This window comes from Penicillium griseofulvum (assembly GCF_001561935.1).
Source record: "Penicillium griseofulvum strain PG3 chromosome Unknown contig_84, whole genome shotgun sequence".
NCBI classification, from domain to species: domain Eukaryota; kingdom Fungi; phylum Ascomycota; class Eurotiomycetes; order Eurotiales; family Aspergillaceae; genus Penicillium; species Penicillium griseofulvum.
The window spans coordinates 249,698-273,589 of record NW_024467475.1 but is presented as its reverse complement, the minus strand read 5'-3'; the positions used below and the strand labels follow the sequence as shown (position 1 = coordinate 273,589).

Sequence of the window (23,892 nt, the reverse complement as noted above, 5' to 3'; positions counted from 1 at the left end):
ATTCGATATATTTATTTACACACTCAATGAAGGACTTTCAAGGTCAAAGCCATTCAATTCCAACCAAATATTGAAATTCGATCCAGCCACATACTCCAACGACTCGGGAGTCAAAGCCGAACTTTCATCCACTGTGTCCTCATCCCACATATTCTTCTCATCTTGACAGATAGATGAAGAGTATTCCATGTCCCCTTTATTTTTTCCATTTAATTGATTTTTGGCGTAATTAATATTTGCTGAATGAGCGCCAGATGACCGATGTGCTGAAAGAGAATTGTGCATAATGATGACTTCCGTCAAGATGTCTACAGCCTGAAGCAACTTTTCAGAGCATTTGGTGTGAAATTGTTCTGCATTGAGTCCATCAATGTCTCGATGGGGTCTTGAGGTGCTTTTCGTAGAGTGTTGCTCGAGTTGTTCCAAGACATTTGGCGGTAACATATCCATCCATAGCCCGACTTCATTGTTCATTTGTGAGCCTTCATCAGGACGTCTTTTTGAATTGACATGCAGAGAATCCAAGCTTTGAGGCTGGCTTTTCCTTTTCCGTGATACAGCCGTGCTAATTGACTGGACATCGTTGCGCTTAGGGTTTGATATTGTGGAGTGTTGTTCCACACCAGGCGACAGTATGCCATCTGTCCTATCTTCACCAGGAATATTTGGACTTCGGGGTGCCTTTTTCCTCCTTGGTGGCGGGGCGACACATTCCTTCATATCAAGTTTGCAATTGGTGCACGAGGTGCCTTGGTTTAGTGCATCGCAACGCACTTTTCGTTTGTGGCAGGCAAAACAAGCCCATTTGGCTCGCCTTGGCCGTTCCTTTTTGCCTGGTTGGAATTGTATTGGCTCCTTCCCGGAATACAAAGTAGGTTGCGAATGGTATTCAGTATCCATGTCTGATCTTTTGTCACTAGGTCTCCCTGTAACTCTTTGAATCAACTGGCTTTCATGTATTATTTATCTCCGCATATGAGCTTCCCGTTATTAGCGGATGTTCTTCGGTACTCGGTTGCCGACTACCGGGGTTGGTGTTTGATCCCTTGGAATCGCCGAAACGCCGAGGTATCGTCGACCTAACCATTCAAGAGTTTAGCTTCGCAACAAATTCGTAACTTAGACACTCTACAACCGGAATCCCTAGCCGGGGGGTGGGGGGGGGGGGGCTTAGAAACCAAGCCCCAAGAATGACAAAATCATCTTTGATATCCTCATTCATTATCAAATACGAAGCTCCATCAACTAAGGCATTCAATTTGGTCCAAGGTTCATTCTACAATTTGATAAAGCCAATGTCACTATTTATGCGCCTTGTAGGGTTTGATTGTTGTATCCTCGCCTCCTAAAACTCGAGCCTTCGATTGACCGGAAAAGAAACTCCTTTATAGAATGACTTACTGCATAGGAATGTCACCATCCCTATCGGGAAGAGCTCTAGCTAGAGAAGCGACGAGTATCCCCTATATCAATAGGTGAGCTGCAGTACAAAAGATTCTTCCGGAATCAGTACTCACGATGTCAATTTGTTCAAGAAGGCTCATTGGGCTAATATTGCGGTCCTTGAAGATATTGTGTCAGCAAAGAACAAAGTACTACAACTAGGAGGTATACAGTACGCGGCAAATTGCCTCGATGGCAGATCTCCAAAGGGCAAGTAGTGGACAGCTCCGCTGAAGGTGCCTGGGGTCGTGGCAGAGATAACAAGTCAAATTGGCGCTGCTCTATAACAATATCTCATTCGTCAGCTGTTGGTCAAGATGATCGAAAAACAAGATGAGAAGGCAGAAGGCATCAAATGCAGTGTAAATATCAAGTATACTCTCTAGGCCGTTGGCGATAATACAGTGTATGCACAATACAGGGTGAAGAGCACTTCTTCTGGAGTATGGCTTACCTGGTGTTGTATTTGAGGCTGGTATTGATGTCGGGAGTGGTATCTATCAGGACCAACTCCTTGGTTAGCTCTACCACGACGAGGGTCACTAGATCCATGGCGGTGTCTGCCAGCATATGTAGAATCCATATCAAGATGGAGAATATCATGTAGAATCTGCACAATATTTAAATTGAAGGAAGACTCTAAAACTCCAGGCTTTTGACGGGGAGAGATAGTAGAAAGGGAGAATTTTAAAGGCAAACTTTTGAAACAGTACTCAGCGATGAAGAGATGAGCTCGTGTAGGCTACTATAGTTCTCCACTACCTAGCCTTTTGTTTAATATTGCCTATATGTATATCTTGCTTTATTGCGAAAAATGAAAGAAAGAGAATATGGAGCACAAGGCCATCATCACTGTCTATATAGAGCAATTAACACGCTACTTTGCCAAAGTCTGCATTGTTATTGGCGTGAGATCGATCCCGAAGAGTCCCAAGTCTTCGGTCAAAATCACCGAATTACAGCTTGTCTGCTCGATATTGAGCAGCCAAACTCTAGAACTCTAGTTATGTGTATACATAAGTCATCCAAGCCGTTCAGAGTCATCGTGTAGCTCTGTCTAGTAGTTTGCGCAAAACAATTTGGAAGGGTATCATGATCATTCCATTCGAACAAAATCTAAACTATAGAAAATTTCCGAATATAACGCCTCAAACATACAGGCCGTCGGTGTCCTAAACGCCGTCTTTATTTTCAATCGAAGGATTCTGAGAGTCTCACTGTTGATCATGAGAGATTAAGCTTGAATGCCTCTCAATTTCCACGCAGGACTCCAGCAATGCGCAATGCCAGGTCCAACATGGAGAGATGCTCATCGGACCCGTCAACCAGCCGCTTGTCCATTTCCGAGAAGAGCATGACAATCTTATTTTTCTGGATGTCGGGGATTGCTTCGCTGAATACTAGACGCCGGTATAACTAGAAGAGGTCAGCAAAATGTTTTAATGAAGCAAAGAGAATGACGAACCTGTCCAACAAGCTGCGTAGCACTCCAGCCATCAGCCACAAGATCCGTAATCACCCTCGAGACACCCTCGTAGACCGACCCACCACTCTTGGGCTGCATGGCCTCCACAAGAGAATCCAAAATGTCATCCGGGAGCACACCAGCAATTTCCTCAATGCTGCGAATCGTAATAACGCTGGAATTGCAACCAACATCCGTCATCTCAGCATCATCATCGGCATCCTTTACCACAGGTGGCTTCGTAGCACCGACCAAGCGTGCCGCACTCTGTAGATATGTAATAGCACGACGTAAATCGCCCTCTCCGCACCGGATAAGCGTATCGATAACCCCATCTTCAAGCTGCAGGCCCTCCTGCTCCGCAATATTCGAGATCCGCTCACCAGCAGCGCTATTATCTAGCATCTTGAACCGGAACTTGCTGCATCGACTAGCGAGCGGCTCAATAATGCGCGTGACATAATTGCAAACAAGACAGAACCGCGTGATTCGACTGTATGTCTCCATCGTGCGGCGCAGAGCGGACTGTGCGTCTTGTGTCATGCTGTCTGCCTCGTCGAGGATGATGATCTTGAATGGTGGGCATGGGTACTGTGCGCGGTAGGCGGCATCTAGGCCCGTTGGCTGGGAGAGCTGTGCTCGAGCAAAATTCTTCACTTTGTCGCGGACGATGCCGATACCGCGCTCGTCGGAGGCGTTCAGTTCTAAAATTCGGGACCGGTAAAGCGCGGGCCCGAAGAGGGATTTGGCGAGGGCGAGGATTGTGGATGTTTTTCCTGTGCCCGGGGGACCGTAGAAGAGCATGTGGGGAAGCTGGTCGGTGTTATTTTCTTGTCTCAAAATTGTTCGGGGCTGGGGCTGGGTGGTTTACATTTGAAGCTTGCAGAGTGCGGCGCAAGACTTTCGTCGTGTGGTCTTGCGCAGCAACATCATCCAGGGTCTTGGGGCGGCTAATCAATATTAGCCAAGCTTCCAGGAGCTGGAAATAAATCATTGACTTACTATTTCTCAACCCACGGCTGGAGTCGAGTCGAATCTTCCTTGTTGTCGCCAGCCTTGAGCTTAGAGCTGCTGGATGCAGCGGCGGCAGCGGCACGAGCTTTATTATTGAAGAAAGAGGCAGCCATTGTGATTAAAATGCCTGAGATCTGGAAAAGTCAGGGCTATCTCGAGAGCTGGTCCGCAATGTGTTGAAGTTCTCGCTCTCTTTTCCGTGTGACGCCCTCCACAACGACGACGCGTCTCCACGTGACACGCGCAGCACTTAAACACACACCGGCCAATGAGAGCAGTTTTACTACCTAGCTATACATCCCATCATCACCATCAATGCCCCAGTTGGTATTATAGATTACAAAGAGCAATGCGGAAGGGGCCATAATCGCGTGGTATCTCATTAATGCTTGGATCGATACCTATAGCTCATCTCGCACCGGTTCCTCCATCCCGGCCTCGAACATTCTCTTTTTTGTATTTCGGGGAAGCTCTGCTTGTCTTGCCCTCTCCTCCGGGCTGATATCGTCAATGTCTACGCTTTTTTGTTTATTTTGCTCGACCATGTCCCCAATTTCGTTAATTGCACGATTGCTGTCAGTCGGTCCTAGCGGCGCCTCTTGCTCCCAGGAAGCGCTACTGGCTGTCACGGTTCCTGTTGCAGCTGCCGTGGCCATTTGGTGAATAACGGTAGAGACATCCTCAGAAAGGGACTGAGAAGCTGATTGCATAGCTGTACTAGACAGTCCAGCTGCACCTAGTGTCGCAAACGCAAACCGAGCAATGAGCCTCAAAGGCAGCCATACAAGCCACCAAAGAGGCCCATAGAAGATACGTCGGAAGAGAAGCCAGCCAATTGTCCCTAGCAGAACATAGAAAGCAGTCTCAAGGTACCATGTATCGGACTTTTGGGAGCGGAGAAGAGAGTTAGCGAGGCTGCGGGATGAAGAGAGAAGTGTGTCAAGGCCGCTATAGGACTCGGACAGGGATGAGATCGCAGCTGTAGATTGTTCTAATCAAAAATATTAACATCCGTTGAAATTAGAGAAGGCAAAGGAAAGGGGTACGTACCAAGCGTTGATTGGGCAAACTGGCTGCGGGAGAGCTCTGCCTGCATAAGCTGATGGGTTCTGCGTAGCGCAGATGTCACATCATTCGAGGCATTCAAGACAAGGTCATCCTGGGTGAACTTCTCCGTCGGCTGCTTCTTCTCGGAAGAATGCGATCTTGACAGTAGCAATTCTCTCTCCTTCCGCTTGGCGAGTTCGGCATTCCGCTTCGCTTGTAGTTGGGCAGTTCGGAAATCTCCTCGTGTTCTGCAAGGCTTGTTAGCATATGGTTCATATTTAAAGACTAGCTAGTGGACCACAATAGAGAAATATCCCTAGTATCGCAAGTCGTTTAACGGTATCTTACCTCTTGAGATCCTCGGCCAATCGCCCTGCCATAGAAACAACGCGCTCCCTCTCCGCCTCCTTTGGTCCATGGACAGTAGGTGACTTGCGCCTGCTATCAGAGCCGGTTTCCAGCGCTTCGATCTCCACGCGCAGCAGCTCTAACTCCTGCTCGGCTTCCTTCAGCCGGGAATGTATCTCACTCCCAAGCTCCAGACGGGCTTCATCTCCTTGTCCAATAGAAGCAGTAAAATCGCGCAACCGATCCACGAGGGGCTGTATTTGTCCTAGGGAAGCCGATAGCTCTTTCACGCGGCCTTGGAGAGCTGTCGTGGGGGACATTGTATGATAAGAGTATTGCTTATTCGGATATGACGCATTCAAGTACTGTTTGTTCGCAGGGTTGAAGGGGTGTCTCTGAGAATAGACAATATCGGAGGATAATCTGAGAGATTTGAAGCAATAAGTTGCCTCATAAGTGTCAAGTTGTTCAACTCAAAGTTGCCATGTTGACGGGCGTCATTCGGCATTGTGTTTGCATCCCAGTCAAACATGACCCATTCCTTCAACCACAATTCGCAACGGAGACTCGGGTGTAGTTAGAACTTCCAATTGATCTTGCGCCATTACCTATCAAACTTGTCGCAGACCGACTGAGATCTACGCAACTTTCTCCTCGAACCAATCTTCCACCGAGGGTTATCTGTCCAACCGCCGTGGAACCAACCCCAGAACACACCACCTTTAAAAAACTTCCCGCAAGCCCTCATCCACTCAGGTACGCAACACCGGAAACTAGATAGAGCTACATGATACCATTCGCTCTTGCAAGATGAAAAATTCTGACCAATTTACCAGACCACATACCCTGCCCCGCTCACCACCCCCAATCCGCAACAATGACCATTCCCATCGCCACGATAACCTCCTTCCGAACCGTCTACAACCCCTTCTCTCGCGCCTCCCGGCCATGCCGTCTCTTCCTAGGAATGCTGCGCACACCAGACACTATCCCAACAAGCAGCCCGACCCACATTGATATCAAGGTCAAGCAATTGCCCCGCGACTCCACCGAGCCACCGACCATGACCGTCGGATTTAAGGGCGGCAAGGAGCTTACACTGGATGTCGGAAAGCGCGGGCTGAAGATTGGCGATGTTATCGAAGAGGTGTCCCGTGTTGGCAGAGCTCTGCAACGGGAGGCCAGCTTGAAGAATTAGTGGAAAGTTTTATTGGTCGAGCTGTGCATTCGTGTATTATATTACCTATCATTTGTTTCATCTGACGATTTTTGGCGCTGCTGGGCATATTGGAAGACTTGAATTATTCTTACTTTGGTAGAGAACATAAGGCTGTTTATGCTTCATACCTGATACAAGGCCTAGTGTAGATTTGACTTGCACAAGCTGTTGATAATAGTGATTGTTTCATTGCTATCCACTTCAGATTTGCATTTGTCCATCAGAGACTATTCTTCTCTACGCTGGGGTGGCAAAGAGAAAATACTGGGAGCAATTCATTCACAATTCAAAAATGAGTTCTTTCCTCGGGGAATCGAAGAACGAAATTCCCACCAGGTAGACGATCATAGGCTTGAAAGTTTTGGTTAGTTTTATATTTTTCTTGCACAAAATATCTTATACTGCGGCACCTGAGATGAAGAACCACTTGTCGATGCTTCCATCAATGGGGGCAGGGGGCAGAGTCTCGTTGCGGGGGATAGCAGCGAGCTGAGCCTGGTCAACGCGGTCGGCAGAGTTCTCAATGGTGGAGTTGGCACTAGTGCTAGTTAGTTTCAACACTCTCCAAAGCAAGGATATGTGTATCGATAGAACTCACAGGCTGATTTCACCACGGGCGGTCTTGCCGGAGACAAGCTTCTCCCAGGCGTCAGAGCACTCGCGGATGACATCCTCGGCGTACTTCTTGTTCTTGCACTCGCCGGAGAAGGCGAACTGGTTCTCGGGCTTTCCGTCGGGGATCTTGTAGATGCGGAACCACTCATTGGTAGCGCGCATGAGGCCGGGAAGCTGGCGCTCAACATCCTCGATGTCGTTGAGCTTAGGAGCGAGAGGGTCGTTGACGTCGATGACAATGATCTTCCAGTCGGTCTCCTCCTCGTCAATCAGGGCCATGACGCCGAGAACCTTGACCTGCTTGACCTGGCCGGTGTAGCCGACAAGCTCACCAATCTCGCAGACGTCGAGGGGATCGTTGTCACCCTTGGCCTTGGTCTCGGGGTGGATGGAGTTGGGGTCTTCCCAGGTCTGGTTCACGTGTCAATTTCTTGTTACCCCTCTTCCTATCCACGGGTGCGGGGGAGGTCCAAAACTTACGCGAGGGAAGGCACCGTAGTTCCAGAGGTAACCCTTGTGAGGGAAGCAGTTGCGGACGAAGCGGAGCTTGCCCTTCTTGGTGTCCTGCTTGATGGGGTTGAGGAACTCATCCTTGGAGATCTGTTGATGCGATAATCAGTATTTGGCGAGGGTCAATGGAGGTATGTTGTCGTACCTCCTGCTTGGCGTTGGTCCAGCGGGGGATCTCAACGACCATGTTCAGGATGGTCTGCTGCTCGTTGGCATAGAGAGGAATGTCGTGGAAAGGGGAGACGGGGACGCCATCCTTCTCAATGAACACACGGTGCTCAAGGGTGTGTGGGGAGCCGATCTTGCGGATGGAGTAAGACATGTTGGGTGATGTAGACGAAAAGTGTCTAGATACTTGGGCCACACGGGATAAGGGAGAAGAAAAGGAAGAAGAGAGAGGGGCAGTAGAAGTGGGGGGCAGCGTCGCTGATGTGCGCCAAACAGAGCGGGAGGCGGTGGAGGTAACACTTCCCAGTCGGGCCAAAGGAGGACAAGTCATTGGCTCTATTGGAAATGCTTTTAATGCCTTTCTTTTTTTCTGTTAGTATTTTTATTTTAGTATTTCTGATACAGAACTTGAAATTGTATATATGTACCTTTAATCACACTGGTATAAGTTGTGCGTGGTGGTGTTACCCCTTTGACTGCGGAAGTTTGTTAAAAAAAAAAAAAAAGATAAAAAAAAGCATGGGAGATCCGAAAGTCGGCATCTGTAAACCCGAATCAAATTGATATCCCGACTACTATGTAAATCAATTGTGTATTTACGGAGTAAATTGTATACAATTGAAGTCTTGTGCTCTCACTACGTATTAAGACATATCGCAGCATAAGATATGCTACATCTTTTATTTGACAGCATTTATGGAGTACAGAGGATGGAGTACATTGCATGTACCTACCCGAGCCTATACTGCGAGACACGGCGATATCGGCAGTATACGCAGCCTATAAATCAATTGCAATTATGCTCATTTCAATTCAAGTTGTACTCCATGATCCTACAATTATCAAGCCCTGAAAGAATCACAGGTGAACAACCACATTCAAAGCTAGATATGTCGTGATCCTTGGCAGGGAATGAAGCCTAGTCATTGGTTGCTTTGTACTCGGAAAATAGATGACCCGCCAAAATGGCTTTGTCAAAAATACCAATGACTTAAATTACCTCAATACCTGAAATCAAATTACTTGCCCTGAAAAGAAGGTTATCGCCACTATCTTCACGTGACTCAAACTTTCAATCGGGAGTCCCTCCGACCCCAGGGAAAAAAAAAAGACCCGTTCTATATTCCCCTCTCCCCGCACCTGGGAATGCTATGATCAGGACTCTCCGCAAGACAATGGCAACCATCGCAACCGCAACCGCAGCTGCCCCCGCGCCGGCCGTTGTGCCGCGCGTGCCTATCCCTGCTAACGGCGTCGACTACCGCAACAAAATCGTCCTCGCCCCAATGGTTCGATCAGGCGAACTACCCTCGCGCCTACTGGCACTGAAATACGGCGCTGACCTAGTCTGGGGTCCCGAAACAATCGACCGCTCTATGATCGGCGCTGAGCGACGCGTTAACCCGCGAAACGGCACAATCGAATTCACCCGTATGCCCAGCAACGGCGGACGCCCCGACAAACCTGCCAAACCATCAATCATCTACCGCATAGACCCAGCGCGCGAGAAAGGCCGACTGATCTATCAAATTGGTACGGCCGACCCAGAGCTAGCAGTACAATCGGCGCGCGTTGTGGCCGCCGATGTCTCAGGCATTGATCTCAACTCTGGCTGCCCGAAACCCTTCTCCACAAGCGGTGGAATGGGCGCTGCCCTCCTCCGCACACCCGACCTCCTCGTCTCAATCCTGGAAGCTCTCGTCAAGGAGATCGGTGTACCCTTCCAAATCGGCATCTCGGTCAAGATTCGCATCCTCTCCAAGCCCGAAGAAACAGAGGCCCTCGTTTCCCGCCTCGTGAAAACAGGCATCACAGGCTTGACAGTGCACTGTCGCACGACTCCCATGCGGCCGCGCGAACGCGCAATCCGCGATCAACTCCCCATGGTAGCGCGCATCTGCCACGAGGCCGGCGTGGCGTGCGTGATGAACGGCGATGTAATATCGCGCGACCAGGGCCTCGCGCTGATGGCCGAGCACGGCGTTGACGGGGCAATGATTGCTACCTCCGCGGAGACCAACTCGTCTTGTTTCCGGGCCGAGGCAGATGGTGGTGTCGCGCCGTGGCGGGATGTCGTCTATGACTACTTGCGTTTCTGTATCGAGTCAGAGAACCGTCTGGGCAATACCAAGTATCTGCTCAACATGCTGATCCCCGGCAAGAACAAAGAGTTCAAGGATACGAAATTGTCCAAAACATATCTTGATATCTGCCGTGGATTGAAGTTCGATGATTTGCTTCCTGCTGCTGCGCATGTTGATCAGATACTCGGTCTGGATGAAAAGTGGGAGACTGCCCCCGGTGTGACCGATACTGAACCCCAGGCTGAAACGAAGTCCAAGGCCGTGCAGAATGCTATGGAGTCCGAAGCTGCTCGTGCAGCTGGTGGTGGTGCTGTTCGAACTAAAACGCCTTCGCCAGCTGTTCATGGGGGCGGTCCCATTCGGCGGTCTTCTGCTCCTCAGCCAGCTAAGGTTACTCAAGTTGATGCTGAACAGCCAGCCGTTGAGGCTAGTGTTCCTGATGCACAAGCTCAGGCTCCATCTCAAGTGACTGTGTGAATGTTGCTTTAACGCTTTTGGTTACATTCATCGTCTATCATTGCTCTCTTTCACGGTCTGTTCTCGGTCCACCATGCATAGCCCTCGGTTTTCTTTCAGTTTACTATTCCTTTACTCTTGCTTGTACCTATCTGCATTCTGAGGTGTTTATGATCGCTTCCGCCTGTTCTGTCTATAGATTATTCCCCACTTATATATACCTCATGCTCATCCTTGATCACCACCTACATATGTAGTTGCTAATACCATAAATATCACTACGCTTTACAAGGCTTAGAAACATTATGCACTAAATAACAGTTGGATTTTTGATCCTCTAATCTAACAAATGATATGCGATTCCCAGAATCGCCATGATATCACCCCACCGAACACCATGTGCTAACTGTGCCATACTCGGCACATTATTAAATGCAGTATCGGCATCACCATGCTGATACCCACAGCAGGGACGCCCTGTATGAACTTTTTTTTTTTTCTGTTTTTCCTTTTTCTTGTTTTTTTTTTTTTTTTTTCATTTGTTTTTCTGTGGTCGCTCACTTCTCGGCCTTCACCTTCAGCTCGGCCATCATCATTCCCTCAACGACCTTGATGCCGGCCTCCTCGCTCTTCTTGGCGCCGGCCTCATCGTCCCCAGCCACGGCCTGGTCAAGTGCCAGCTTGGTCTGGCCAAGCGCGTAGATCTGCTCCTCGATGGTGTCCTGAGTCACCAGACGGTAAACTTCAACCTCGCGGGTCTGGCCGACTCGGTGGGCACGGTTCTCAGCCTGCACATCTTCCTGTGGGTTGAAGGAAGAGTCGAAGATGACCACGCGATTGGCACAGGCCAAGTTGATACCGGCACCGCCGGCCTTGGTGGACAGGAGGAAAACGGGGATCTCGGTGCGCTCGTGGAAGGCGTCGAGGATGGACTGGCGATCCTCGACGTTGGTGCGGCCATCCAGGCGGACGAATTCAATTTTCAGGGTCTCCAGCACATACTCAAGAATGTCCATGACCATCGTGAATTGGGAAAAGATGAGGGTGCGATCGCCATTGGCGATAAAACGGGTGAGGAGCTCTTTGAGATGTTCCACCTTGCCGGAGTCCATCCATTCGTCGTTCTTAAGCTTGAACTTGCCGAGGGAATTGGGGTTTTCCACACACATGTGGTGGCACTCAAAGTCATTGTATGGCATGAGCTCTTCAAGGATGATCTTAGGGTCGGATAGCGACCACTTGTCTTCCTTCAAGCAGGCCTTAGCCATCTTTTGTAAAATCTCATCGGTATAGTGACGACGAGCAAGGAGGGGGTGGATAGCGGCCTGGCGCAACTTCATGAGAATATTGGCGGACTTGGAGCCGGTCTTCTTTCCAGCAGCACGGTCTTCCAAGAGCTGGCGCACTTGCTCTTTTTCATGGTCATAAATCTTGACTTGAGAAGGTTTCATTTGACACCAACCAACATGAGAATGCTTGGCCGGAAGATCAATGACCTGGTGCTTCTTTCGTCGGAGGATAAATGGCTTCATCATGGACTTCGCGCGCTCAATGCGCTGCTGGGATAGGAGAGTAGCATGGGACTCATCGGTAGTCTTTGCCTTGTTGGAAAACACTGCATGAAGGTCTTCCTTGTGTTCCTGGAAGACCGAGGGAAGAATAAAGCCGAGAAGCGACGCCAGCTCCTGCAAGTTATTCTGGAGGGGAGTACCAGTGAGAAGAAGACGGAAACGCGCCCGAATTCTAATCAATTTTTCATACAACTGAGACTGATGGTTCTTCAGCATGTGGCCTTCATCATAGACACAGACAGTGAAATCCATGTCACGCAAGAACTTGGCATCAAGCTTCGCCTTGGCAATCGTGTAGGTAGTGATCACAACGTTGATCTCGTCACGTCGTTCCTCGATCTCGTCGCGGATGAGAGCACGCTCGTTGAGACCAGCGTAGTAAGGCATCACATTCAAGGTTGGACAAAATTTCTGGAACTCGCGAAGCCAGTTCTCAATGGTGGAAGATGGGACAACAATCAAGTGAGGGCCCTTGATACCCTTCTCAAACAGATGTGCGAGGAATGCAATGACCTGGCAAGTCTTACCCAGGCCCATGTCATCAGCCAGAATGCAGCTGAGCTTTCTTTCAAACAACAATGCCAGCCAGTTGATTCCCACAACTTGGTAATCCTTCATTACCAGGTCGTCGGCCATGATAGACGGCTGGGAGATGAAACGAGATTTGCGCTTCGAAACGACCAGTTTTCCACTTTCTTCGTCACTTTCGGAAGATTGCCGTTCAGATGCGGGAGTAGCAATACCCGAGTCGTGTTCCGATTTAGGAGCCAGGTTGGTAATTTCCAAGTCGCCCTTCTTTCCGAAGGTGTCCACGCCCCATTTCTTCATCTCTTCGGCGACTGGCTTGCCAAGTTCCTCGACCTCGCCAACAAGTGCGTCAATGGCCAGATATCCAGTCCACATATCAATACACTTGTCGACAATTTTGTCTCCAATGGGCTTAGGGGCTTTGCCTCCTCTCTTGCCCTTGGGCTTCACGGTCTCTACCACTGGGGCTGAGACAACACGCACCTCATCGAGGGTCTCGTATGGACGGTTTGAAATGATAATTTGAGCGGTTTCTTCGGGGATAGAGGCAATATCAGCGAGATCTTGAACACGACATGTGTTGAAGAATTTCAAGACCTTAAAATCCAAACCGCCAGCGGTGGATTCTTGGACCTGGACATTTGAATCATCCGAATCACTCATCATAGCCTCGGGAGATTCGGATCGGTCAGGCGAAGGGGCTTTGCGACCCTTCTGAAGCCGTCCCAGCTTCTTTTTCTGGGGACTGGCATCGTTGACTGGAATAGCACGAACAGGTGAGACAGCACGGGAAGGGCCGTCAGACTTGGGTCCACGAATGAGTCGGCGGCGAGGCTTGCCTTCGTCATCAGAATCCTGGCCCTTGGGCTGCTTCATTGCCGCCCACTTGTCCTGAATGGTGCCACGAGCTTTGATGTTCTGCTTAGCCATGGGAGCCGGGCCTGTACCAGTGGGGCCGCCCAATTCATCATCAGAAGATTCAATCACCACAGGACCATTCTGCTTATCGGCAGCATCGATGCTGGCGAGGATTTGGAGGGCTTCGTCGTAGTTCCCCTTCGCTTTCAACATGGCTTCCATACAGGTTCGAACGGTCATATGCGGCATCACTTTGAGGATGCGCTCAACTTTGACGCGAAGTCTGAAGTCATTGATCTCATGAAGCAGGATGTCTGGAACTCCCACGGGCTGTGCGCGAGAGGGCGCATCTTGGCGCGCTTTTTTCGTGGCAACTCCCATCGCTGCCGGTGGACTCATCTGGTCCGCAGTCCGCTTGGTTGCGGGTGAAATATTCTTCGGATCGTACATGGCAGAAGCTGTAATTTCTCGGAACCGATCCATTGGCCCAGCCTCAGAGCGGACGGGCGATTCCATGATCTTTTCTTGTTCGGGACTCCGAACGGTTTTCGCAAACATAGACGGTTTGATATCTGTACTCTGTAGGTGATACTCTTCGTCTGATGAGCCACCTCGATATGTCGGTCCGTCGTCGAGATCAAACTTTGGTGTTCGTTTTGTAGGACCAGACGCAGGAGGTCGGAAATGGGTCCCAGAAGGAGCGACTAAAGATGAAAGTAAACCGCCTTGGACTCGGCGGGGAGGAGAAGAGATTGGACCTATGGGCGAAGATGCGGCAACTTGAATGACAGTATTGTTATGGCGCAAGTAAGGATGTTCAAGTAATTGTGTTGGTTGGGTCAATCTTTGCGATGGAGTTATCGCTGGAAGAGTGGCGATGGTTTCGTAGTCTTCGCCCGGAGGAGTACTCGGGATGGTTTTTATATCTCGAGGGGGAGTATTGTTGACAGCTTCATCCATTGCTCCAGAGTCCACAATGGTAACAATTTTATTCAATTGTTGGAGCCATCTAATTGTTCTGCATTATTCAGGAACGTTTTTTCTGCCAAAGCGGACACGCGCGAATGAACGCGCCCAATCACGTGCGAGATCTGTCAATTAAGCAATAGGAACAAAGGAATAAAATAAACATTAACATGTGAATATTATGAATCTCATATTGAGTCTATATTCAAAATGAACAATAGACAACTGTTTTCCTAAAAGGGAAGTGAAACAATCAGAGAGTCATATGAATCAATACCATTCAATGAACCAATCAAACCCCGGCATGTGACGGCACTAAGATATCTGTTATCTCTCCGCACTTGCGATAGCTTCACATGTTTCTTTGTTTCTCAACCCAGGCACTTCCCTTTTCATCTTTTGGTGATTTTTTTTAATTATTATATTGTTTCATAAGAAAAACATGTCTGCCCGCCGTCCCCACAACCAGTCCTACGCCGATGTTGCAGCGAAACCTGCGCCACAAGGCAGGTCCGACGTGGCACCAGCTGTTCCTGCGTAAGATAATAGCCTTAGAAGCTTGGGTTAGTCCTTGAAGACAGATTCTTATTAGCTCTGATACATAGAGATGTGATTTACAAGCTTCTCGGCTTCACAGCTGCCATGATCGCTGGCCCCATTGGCATGTATTTCTTGACTGTGAATACAATCTTTAATGGTAGGTATTTCTCTGCCTCCCAACTTGCAATGATATATACTGATCGAATTGATGTTATTCAGGGAGCTCGACACTTGCCGGAATCACTGCCGCCGTTACCGCCAACGTGGTTTTGTTCGCATATATCTATGTCGCATGGACGGAAGACCAGGAGGACCGACAAGCAGCCAGAAAGTCAGATTCAAAGAAAGCCCAGTAGACAGGATGGAACTCGATCTGGGAGTTTCTAAAAAAAATGATTATTATCTTGGGCGTTACGGTTGTTCAGTTGTTCGAGTGGTCTAGGGTTTCTGTTTTTATATAATTGGCATGGAACAACTTTGACCATCTAAGGACTCAATTCTAAAACTACACATTGACCGAGCTATTCATCTAACTAGTAGATGTTCTAGATGTTCTCAGGATATCAAGCTCCACGCATCAACCCTGCCAGTCAAGGCCCAAATTAAAAAAGATGTGCTGTCCATGTTGAAGGAACCGCATATAGAGACAAAAAAAAGGCCTCGACCCATGCCCTCGATATAGACAGATACGCCAATATGCAGTGCCAAACAGAAACCACTCTCTCGCATATCCCCATTCCCATCAGCTTACTGCTAGCTCCGCATCAGCTTAGGTAGGTCTGCGCTTGACAAACTCCTCCAAGTCTGCCTTGGTAGCAACACCGAGGACAAACTTGCGTGCCACATCGGTGACAACAGCAAATTGCTGCTTCTCGCGCTTCTCACCATTTGGACCCGTCTCGCTCTCAAAGAACTGCTCGAGCTCCTCGAGTGGCGTCTCCATCGTGATAACTTGATAGATGCCACGCTTGCGATTGAAGCGCTGCATGGCCGCTGAGACTGGATCGGTTTCTTTCACGTTGCCGCTCTGCAGTAGTTCCCGTAGCCGTGGGATGCTGACGTAGCCCAACAGAGAGCGCTTTGTCGGGGAGATAACGGTGAGGTGCGTGTAGTCGCGCTCGTAGGCGGCCATTAGGGCTGTGGAAATTGGGTCATGGGAGGAGACTGAAAGCGCCGGGGGAGGGTCGAGGTCTTCGATTGTTGCCTGTGTTGTATTAGCTTGGTGGTCTGTTGGATGATTGTAGAGAGACGGACACCGCGGTACTTATCAGCCCAGGCTTCTGTAGATGTATTTGTGTCAGAGGTTTGCTTCTCGCGATTGAAGGCCTCGCTGCCGGTCAAGTATGATGCCATTTTGAAGATCGCGATGAGGGGTTGGTGAGGGGCAGTGGACAGGTTTGTGGGGTCGTTGAGAAGTACAGGTAGGTGAAAGGAGAAGGATTCGCCCAGGTGTAAATATTTAGAGGTCAAATAAAGATTTCTTCAGGGTATGCCAAAGTCGTGCAGCGTCAAGGGCTTTCAGCTGTCGACGGGTTGGATGACTTTTTGATGTCAATCTTGGCATCTCTTTAACTCCACTACGGAAGACGCTTGCGGCCACGGAGATCAGCTTCATATACATTCATATCAATTTTCTTTTCTACTTTTCTACTTTTCTTTTTTCGATTGTAATACGTCTATACTCTCATGGCGTTTAAAGAAAAGTAGGCCTGCAGTTGAGAGGGCCCTATGACCTCACCCGGTTAATGTAAGGTGAATATCCAGCATCGAGGATTCAATGTTTCCATACAACATAGGAAACAAGTCATACTAATACAAATATACATATATGTAGGAAGTAATATAATAAATAGCAGACTAGCCCTTTAGATTTACATAGTCTTCGGAGAACATGTCGTTAAATACGTTAACTCCGTGTGCCGGTTTTCCCTAGCCCCCTTGTAATGCCAGTTTCTATCCAGTTATAATATAGCATGTTAAAAACCAAGGCCCACACGGAGAACTTATAAGTACAACATAAAATCCATCTTACATACGGAGTACGGGAGTATAGAGTCGAAGTAAACTTCAAAAGTGCTAGAAAGTGCCTTGTCGGATCCCCGAGTCTTACAGGCCCCACACGTCATTGCCTTTGTGAGAATCCATACTCCCCTGTATCCTGTCTCATCCTGATTCATTCTGATTCATTCTGATTCATTCTGTTTTTCAAACTCTCATACAAATTCAAGAAAGAAATACAATTCGAAATCCACCCTTTGGCGGAGATCACCAGATATCCAAGCTGACTCCACTTATACCCACTACCCGAAGTACAGCCCGCCATGATTCCGGACTGGATCAACGCTTTCGCTGCCCAGCATCCTCTAGGTAGTGTTAGTGCCAATGCCTCCACTGCGAAAAATAGACCGTTCTCAGCGTGGAGCGCACTTGACGATGTGAAGACAAAGGCCGACAACATTGCCCACGAGGCGAGCCGGGAATTTGATGTCGCAAGTCAGAGGGCCCAGGAGAAGACCGGCAAGATCGAGCCTGGTTCTCTGAAGTACTATGCAGCTTGCACATTTGGTGGAATGATGGCGTGTGTCAGTAGCCCATTTGCTTAGATTATGATTGCCGTATGGACTAAATACTCATATATATATATATCAGGGCCTTACCCACACTGCTGTGACACCCCTCGATCTGATCAAATGTCGCCGTCAAGTTGACTCTAAGCTCTATAAGAGCAACCTACAAGCCTTCCGCACCATCCGTGCAGCTGAAGGTATTCGTGGTGTCTTCACGGGATGGAGCCCTACCTTCTTCGGCTACAGCGTGAGTCTGAATCACATATGGATATCTTACTTCCCTAATTATCTATACTGATCACGGTTATAACAGGCCCAAGGAGCTTTCAAGTATGGTGGATACGAGTACTTCAAGGTCTTCTACAGCGACCTAGTCGGCCAAGAAAACGCGAGCCGATTCAAGACTGCCATATACCTGACCGCCAGTGCTTCGGCAGAGCTTATCGCAGATGTTGCCCTGTGTCCATTCGAATCCGTCAAAGTCCGTGGTCAGACTACCATCCCTCCTGAGATTACAGGTACTTTCAGCGGTATCTCGAACGTTGTTGCCAAGGAGGGTGTTGCTGGGTGAGTTCGACATATATCGCTTTCCATTCTGAGGTCAAATCTTTATAAGCTGACCCTTTACCCAGTCTGTACAAGGGACTTTACCCTCTGTGGGGCCGTCAAGTTCCCTACACGATGATGAAGTTTGCTTCCTTCGAGACTATTGTTGAAATGATCTACCACAATCTGCCAGGCCAGAAATCCGACTACAACAAGGGTGCCCAGACTGCCGTTGCATTCACTGGTGGTTACCTCGCTGGTATTCTGTGTGCCGCAGTATCGCACCCTGCCGATGTCATGGTCAGCAAGTTGAACGCGAATCGACAGGCAGGTGAGGCATTTGGCGCCGCTATGAGTCGTATCTATGGTGACATTGGCTTCCGCGGATTGTGGAACGGACTGCCTGTTCGTATTGTGATGATCGGTACTTTGGTGAGTTATCCTCATTCTCGGTGTGGTTTAATGTATGATGGTGCTAACAAGAATATGTACAGACCGGACTCCAATGGATGATGTATGATCCCACTTTCTTTCTGTTTATGCACTGGATATGTACTGACTTTGATCTTCCAGTTACGATTCATTCAAGATTTTCATGGGGCTTCCTACCACCGGTGGCGCAAGCGAAGACAAGAAGAAGAATTAAGAGCTGGTTTGATGCGGCGGGTAGCATGCGCAGTCTCCATTCTATTTACCAGCTGGGCTGTAGCTACGCTGATCATATCTTTTCTCAGGAATATTCTATCAGATTCAATACATATTCTCCTCTCTTATTATTGTCTTAATATATACCCGTTCCGCATAGTAAACGCCAAGCTCGCTATCGGCCAATTGCAGTTTGTCATGGTTCCACCAATCGGAGGCCATTATCTTATCAGCGACGTCACGAACCTCTTTGAATATAAATGTTCAATGTAGTTGAATAACAACATCTGAACGGTATAGATAGAGAACCAGGCAATTTACGAACCTCTTGGCTCGGAATCCCACTATTATCTAGCTCCCGGATACGATGAAGTGGGTATATTATACTCAAAAGATCTAGATTCCCCAAAATCCACTTGTTCATCTCCCTCCCCGTACGACTCAAAAGTCCTTCTGAGACTCTTAGAAACAGTAAGCTTGCAGATACTCGCAAACACGTGGATTTCCCCGCCATCACATCCAGTACCTGCATCTGGCGCACCATCAATAATCGATAAATACCTTCCTACCTGCCCAAATCCTTCTTTCGCATCTACCCATCTCATTATCGATCTATCTCACCTACGAGTTGCTTTACTTCCAAGGCCACAAGCACCCACTCCAATATCTGACGTAAACCAGTCAAAATGCCCGAGAAAACCGATAAGCCCGCGAAGACCGGATCAGAGGCCCCAATGGTCTCCCATGGCCGAGGAGGCAAGCTAATCCCCCCAGCCCTAAATGCGCTCGCCCCTCCAAGACCATCAGCTAACACAAGATTAGGTCAAGGCAACATCGGCCACGACGCCACCGAGTATGTTAAAGTTAGTCGTGCACATGCGACAACATACTAAAACCACATGCAAAACAGATACGTCGATGGCGAGATCGTCCGCGAAGGCCCCTACGGCGACCAAGGTGATGGCGCTTACTCTGCCGGCGTGAGTACCTCTCACCCCACCAAACCCAAGCCTTCTACTGACGCACCCGATTCTACCCAGCGAGGTGGCGCAGGAAACATCGGCTCCCCAATGGTCCGTCCCGTGTCTAGGGCTCCCCACGACGCCGATATGATCCCCGAGCTCGCAGTGCGTGACTCAGTCGACGAAACATACCACACCGGGGTAAGCAGAGAGCTCTTTCACTTGTTTACCTTTGATCTATTTGATTATCGAACCGAGTCTTTTCTATATGGTTTCCCACTTTCCCACTTTCCGAATGGATGTCACCTCTATTGCGATTTCTACTTTTGATCTTCACTGGTTTTGGATCCCCGGATTTTCCCAGAGCATGGCTGACTTTTTTTTTTCCTCTTTGGGTGGTAGCGTGGTGGACAGGGAAATGTGCATCTTGATGCAGCTTCGCTTAAGGAGAAGAAGGAGAAGAAAGTTGCGCATGAGGGGCTGGCTGATAAGTTGAAGTATAAGTTGATGGGGCGGAAGTAGGGTAAATAACGGTCTTTTTACTCTTGCTTTTGCTCTTGTGCTTCTATCGTGATTCCCATTTCTCGTGTGGTGATGGGTGAGCCTGTCAATTTATTTTCCAGTTTTCGGAATTTTTCGATTTGATGTTGCTTTCTGTTAAGGTACCTGCAAGTGTATGTGCATATAACAGTCTTGAACGGTTATATGGATAAGGAGAAATAGCTAGGAGTAAATACAGATCGGTATGAATAAGAAACAGAAACAGTAACAGAGAGAACAATAAACACAGTAAACAAATCTCGATTGACGTCTCCCATGTGTCCATGTATCATAACCTCATTACAGCATGCGATAAAGAAAATAACAATAAAAACATCCCGCATGCTCCATACAAAATAGAGAATAACGCCAGTTTGCAACCCGAAAAAAAGGCATGCGTCTTGAAATGAAGTGTCCAGATACAGTATCAAGCATTATCCATCTCAATCTCACATCTCACCCGAGACGATAAGATTTAATCTTTGCTGAACCGGCGTTTGAACCAGCTCTTCCTCTTATCTGGTTTCTCTTTGCTAGCCGGAGGTTGGTTCACATTCTTGCGTGCAGGCGGTTGTGCAGGCCCAGCCCCTGTGGAAGTCGGAGTACCTCCAACAGGTCCACCCCAACTTGGGTCACCAAGAGGTTGGGGAGCCCTGGGTGAGCTGAAACTATTGATATCATACCCAGCTTGAGAACGTTCATCAAGACGCTGTTGCTGCAAAGCCTGCTGCTGCAATTGGTCGTTGGAGCTGTTCATTGAGCTGGGGTCTGTGGACTGGCCATAGGGGTTGGTGCCATAACCAGTGTTCGGCATGGCAGCCACGTTGTCACGCGACCGTTGGTAGCCATATGGGTTGGCCATGTTTGGATAGCCCTCGACGGGGGTGATGGGCGCTGACGGTGATCCGCGTGGATGGTGGGATGGGCGTCTTCTGCTGTTTTGGCTATATCCACTCTGATTATATCCACCTTGGTTGTATCCACTCTGGGTGTAGGGGTTGGGATTCTCGGGTGAGAGAGGTGTGTTCTGATACGCATTCACGATGCTATCTGGTCGCGATTGGGGTTGGCCGTAGTGGCTGCTTTGTTCGTAGTTTCTGTGGGAAGGGGCGGTGTTTTGACCTATTGATGAAAATGTTAGAAGCAATTGATGAATGAATGTCACAGAAAAACATACCTCCATAGTAGCTTGTTCGTCGGCTGAAATCGCCCATCTGTGATGCAGCATCATCTATCAAAGAAATCAGCCCATATCCCCGCATTGACATTTCACAGGGAATTGCCAAAGAATACCTGTCCTGGCGTACGACGCACGGTTATTACTGTATGTGCCATAGATAGCTGCTTCAAACGATCGAATTGTATCCAAGGGGCGCTCCAAACGGGGTCGAGTGGGATTTGACAGGTCGGGATCGGCTATTGATGAAGCAAGGGTCAGCAAAAATGCTCCAGGTACCAAAGATGAACAGTGATTTAACGAACTGATGACGTTTCCATATTGATCCTTGTGTTCAATTTCACGCAGTGAGCCCAAATTTGATTGTTCCAGTGCAACAGCCACTATTGAAGTGTCAGTTGAAGTGAGATGGAGGAAATGCGACCGGGCCAGAAAGGTTTAAGGTGTCAACTGCTGGACGTACTAGGCTGAAGTTCGTTCATAGCGACGAGAGGATCTGCTTTGGTGTGGAGATTGCGACGAGCTTTCTCCTCCGACGATTCAGATGGTCCACGTCGGTGGCTTGTTGATCCCGATTTATCTGAGTTGTTGGATTTCACACTGAACCCACGACTCCTCTTGGGAGAGGTGGGAGATTGGGGGGTGGCCATTTTATTAGGAGTTCCACCGTAATTTTTAGCGTCCGAGATTCAAGGCAGTTCTAAAACGGCTGTGATCTGCTGAGCTGCCGCAGTGGAGCGTTCGTAGTGGAGGTGGGAACTGCCAAGGCGCGATCACAATTCAGCGCGTTTGCGATATGAGAGAACAGATTGGTCTGGTCGCTTGTATGCGATCAAGAGGATAAAATGGGGGGGTGGAGACGATTGTGGTGACTACTATGTAGTGTGATGGGTGATGGGTGATGACTGATGTTTTGAGTCTGGGCAAGTTGGGGTAAAAATGTCAAAGTAAAAGATCAGACAATTACCAAGTCGGAAAGGTTGAAAGAGGGAAATCGGATGGTTTTTATTCCCCAAGGCACCTGTCTACTTTTTTTTTTTGAATTTAATTTAATTAATTTTTTTTTTCTTCAAATAGAATATTTCTATTCTATTATACTTGTAAAATGAAACAAAAAACCTCGGTAAGCTTCTACTTGGTATGGTAAGCGATTGGTGATGCCTAGATATTCCTCTCCACAATATACAGTGGCAATCCATTTTCCATCACATTTTCATACGGAGTACATAGGTACTATAACAGGTCCTAAGCCCTTACATGAACTACTATTTCACCTTTTTTTTACTTTTCTAGAAAAACTAAGATCGCCTGATGCATATCCGGGTCGTTCCAATTGGCCACCTTACTTTATTTCAATTCCCCTTGTGCCTTCCTTATGCCAACGTTGTGCAAACCTTAGCTTGACGAGAATGAAATACGATGTGCATAACCTCCCGATGGACTCCGTAGAGCATTCCAAGGTTGGTATAGATCTAAAAAGCTGAGACCACACGTGTTCGCCTTGGCATTGTGGCCAATAAGAATTGTTGGTGTGGATATTTCTAAAAATAGAATAGTGACTTAATGATATCGGAAGGTAGAAGGTTTCAATGGGAGGCTGGGGGTTCTATATTATTACGCGGCATATATCCTAATATCTATTTTAATAAACGTAGGATCATATTCATAAACAAGTAATCCCCTTTTAATAATGGACATCATTTCATCCCTTGACGATATATGGACATATGAAACCAAATATACTTTAAAGTTACCCGGAGAGAAAAAAAACGCAAACCCAAGAATACAACAATGTTCCAAGGTTCATAGTCCACCATATTTGTATCAGGCCAGATCTTATAGATTAAGCAGCTAATACGGTGTATACGTGGCTGCCACCTAATAGCATCAAATGAACTCTCGGATCCAATGTTGATAAATGACAGCCCCCACCTAATGACATAGAACAGGGCCCATTTATAGGAATCTTGCGCTTTACGTCCACTTTACCCATTTCGCAAAGGGGCCTTAGCCACAGGGAAATGTCTGTCAAGAAATAGGTGATGATCATGACGATGTCTCATAAGGCCATTGCTAAAGTAGCCCTGGGCTATGCTTCCGATATACTCTATGAGGATAAACTTCCATGCTGCTTGTAAACCTTAATACTCTAAATGTTTATTGCATAGAGAGAATACTATCTGAAGGGTCACAGAAGATATTTAAATTAAGAGGTTCAATTCCGACCTTTATATTTGTAGTTTTTGTTTAACACATATAAGAATAAGATGCTTTCTTAAAATAAGAGAACTGCTTTTCTGAAACGCAAACAGTGAGCGATCTAACAACAGGGTGTAGGTCTAAATAGGAATCTCGAGAATCCGATTCTATTGATAATCATGTGGGGAATATGTACGCCACAATACAAGTGCAAAGTATATCCTTGTCTGGACCTAGATGATAGTGGACACTACATGGATAAAAATGCCGCGATTGTCATTAGTTCGGCTCGTTTCCCTTCCTTGGAAGGATTCATAACCTAGGGGTTACCTCAGCTGCTAGTCGGCAGCAAAAATTTTACTTGGTCTTGATATAACGCGCAGGAATGCTTAATTGACAGGGATAGAGCAGGTTATACAATCCG

At 47.9% G+C, this 23,892-nt stretch overlaps 11 protein-coding genes across 11 annotated transcripts; 5 read left to right on the top strand and 6 right to left on the bottom strand.

The window, feature by feature from the left end:
* Positions 1-2,694: 2,694 nt before the first annotated feature.
* PGRI_046590 (replication factor C subunit 2) lies at positions 2,695-4,035 on the bottom strand (the record flags this gene model as incomplete). Its single annotated transcript, XM_040792372.1, has 4 exons — positions 2,695-2,859; positions 2,909-3,721; positions 3,780-3,858; positions 3,911-4,035. The coding sequence occupies 4 exons, from the start codon at positions 4,033-4,035 to the stop codon at positions 2,695-2,697; spliced, it is 1,182 nt and encodes a 393-aa protein (XP_040644339.1).
* A 288-nt stretch (positions 4,036-4,323) lies between these two features.
* PGRI_046580 (putative protein transport membrane glycoprotein Sec20) lies at positions 4,324-5,637 on the bottom strand (the record flags this gene model as incomplete). Its single annotated transcript, XM_040792371.1, has 3 exons — positions 4,324-4,913; positions 4,973-5,217; positions 5,318-5,637. The coding sequence occupies 3 exons, from the start codon at positions 5,635-5,637 to the stop codon at positions 4,324-4,326; spliced, it is 1,155 nt and encodes a 384-aa protein (XP_040644338.1).
* A 557-nt stretch (positions 5,638-6,194) lies between these two features.
* On the top strand, positions 6,195-6,515 carry PGRI_046570 (mitochondrial 54S ribosomal mL53 protein; the record flags this gene model as incomplete). The annotated part of the gene is made up of 1 exon (XM_040792370.1): positions 6,195-6,515. One exon carries the CDS (start codon positions 6,195-6,197, stop codon positions 6,513-6,515), a length of 321 nt encoding a protein of 106 aa, XP_040644337.1.
* A 417-nt stretch (positions 6,516-6,932) lies between these two features.
* ipp1 (inorganic diphosphatase IPP1) lies at positions 6,933-7,983 on the bottom strand (the record flags this gene model as incomplete). Its single annotated transcript, XM_040792369.1, has 4 exons — positions 6,933-7,074; positions 7,135-7,562; positions 7,632-7,751; positions 7,807-7,983. 4 exons carry the CDS (start codon positions 7,981-7,983, stop codon positions 6,933-6,935), a joined length of 867 nt encoding a protein of 288 aa, XP_040644336.1.
* Positions 7,984-9,004: 1,021 nt separating this feature from the next.
* PGRI_046550 (tRNA-dihydrouridine(20) synthase (NAD(+))) lies at positions 9,005-10,390 on the top strand (the record flags this gene model as incomplete). Its single annotated transcript, XM_040792368.1, has 1 exon — positions 9,005-10,390. One exon carries the CDS (start codon positions 9,005-9,007, stop codon positions 10,388-10,390), a length of 1,386 nt encoding a protein of 461 aa, XP_040644335.1.
* Positions 10,391-10,926: 536 nt separating this feature from the next.
* PGRI_046540 (DEAD/DEAH box helicase) lies at positions 10,927-14,286 on the bottom strand (the record flags this gene model as incomplete). The annotated part of the gene is made up of 1 exon (XM_040792367.1): positions 10,927-14,286. The coding sequence occupies one exon, from the start codon at positions 14,284-14,286 to the stop codon at positions 10,927-10,929; it is 3,360 nt and encodes a 1,119-aa protein (XP_040644334.1).
* Positions 14,287-14,734: 448 nt separating this feature from the next.
* On the top strand, positions 14,735-15,188 carry PGRI_046530 (vacuolar ATPase assembly integral membrane protein VMA21; the record flags this gene model as incomplete). Its single annotated transcript, XM_040792366.1, has 3 exons — positions 14,735-14,829; positions 14,898-14,989; positions 15,052-15,188. The coding sequence occupies 3 exons, from the start codon at positions 14,735-14,737 to the stop codon at positions 15,186-15,188; spliced, it is 324 nt and encodes a 107-aa protein (XP_040644333.1).
* A 413-nt stretch (positions 15,189-15,601) lies between these two features.
* PGRI_046520 (putative cystathionine beta-synthase (beta-thionase)) lies at positions 15,602-16,185 on the bottom strand (the record flags this gene model as incomplete). The annotated part of the gene is made up of 2 exons (XM_040792365.1): positions 15,602-16,036; positions 16,087-16,185. 2 exons carry the CDS (start codon positions 16,183-16,185, stop codon positions 15,602-15,604), a joined length of 534 nt encoding a protein of 177 aa, XP_040644332.1.
* Positions 16,186-17,153: 968 nt separating this feature from the next.
* PGRI_046510 (putative mitochondrial phosphate carrier protein) lies at positions 17,154-18,591 on the top strand (the record flags this gene model as incomplete). The annotated part of the gene is made up of 6 exons (XM_040792364.1): positions 17,154-17,414; positions 17,482-17,646; positions 17,713-17,966; positions 18,032-18,377; positions 18,440-18,459; positions 18,519-18,591. 6 exons carry the CDS (start codon positions 17,154-17,156, stop codon positions 18,589-18,591), a joined length of 1,119 nt encoding a protein of 372 aa, XP_040644331.1.
* Positions 18,592-19,276: 685 nt separating this feature from the next.
* PGRI_046500 (DUF3602 domain-containing protein) lies at positions 19,277-20,074 on the top strand (the record flags this gene model as incomplete). Its single annotated transcript, XM_040792363.1, has 3 exons — positions 19,277-19,443; positions 19,501-19,753; positions 19,955-20,074. The coding sequence occupies 3 exons, from the start codon at positions 19,277-19,279 to the stop codon at positions 20,072-20,074; spliced, it is 540 nt and encodes a 179-aa protein (XP_040644330.1).
* Positions 20,075-20,567: 493 nt separating this feature from the next.
* PGRI_046490 (DUF2406 domain-containing protein) lies at positions 20,568-21,919 on the bottom strand (the record flags this gene model as incomplete). The annotated part of the gene is made up of 5 exons (XM_040792362.1): positions 20,568-21,214; positions 21,270-21,323; positions 21,386-21,508; positions 21,575-21,652; positions 21,733-21,919. The coding sequence occupies 5 exons, from the start codon at positions 21,917-21,919 to the stop codon at positions 20,568-20,570; spliced, it is 1,089 nt and encodes a 362-aa protein (XP_040644329.1).
* Positions 21,920-23,892: the final 1,973 nt, after the last annotated feature.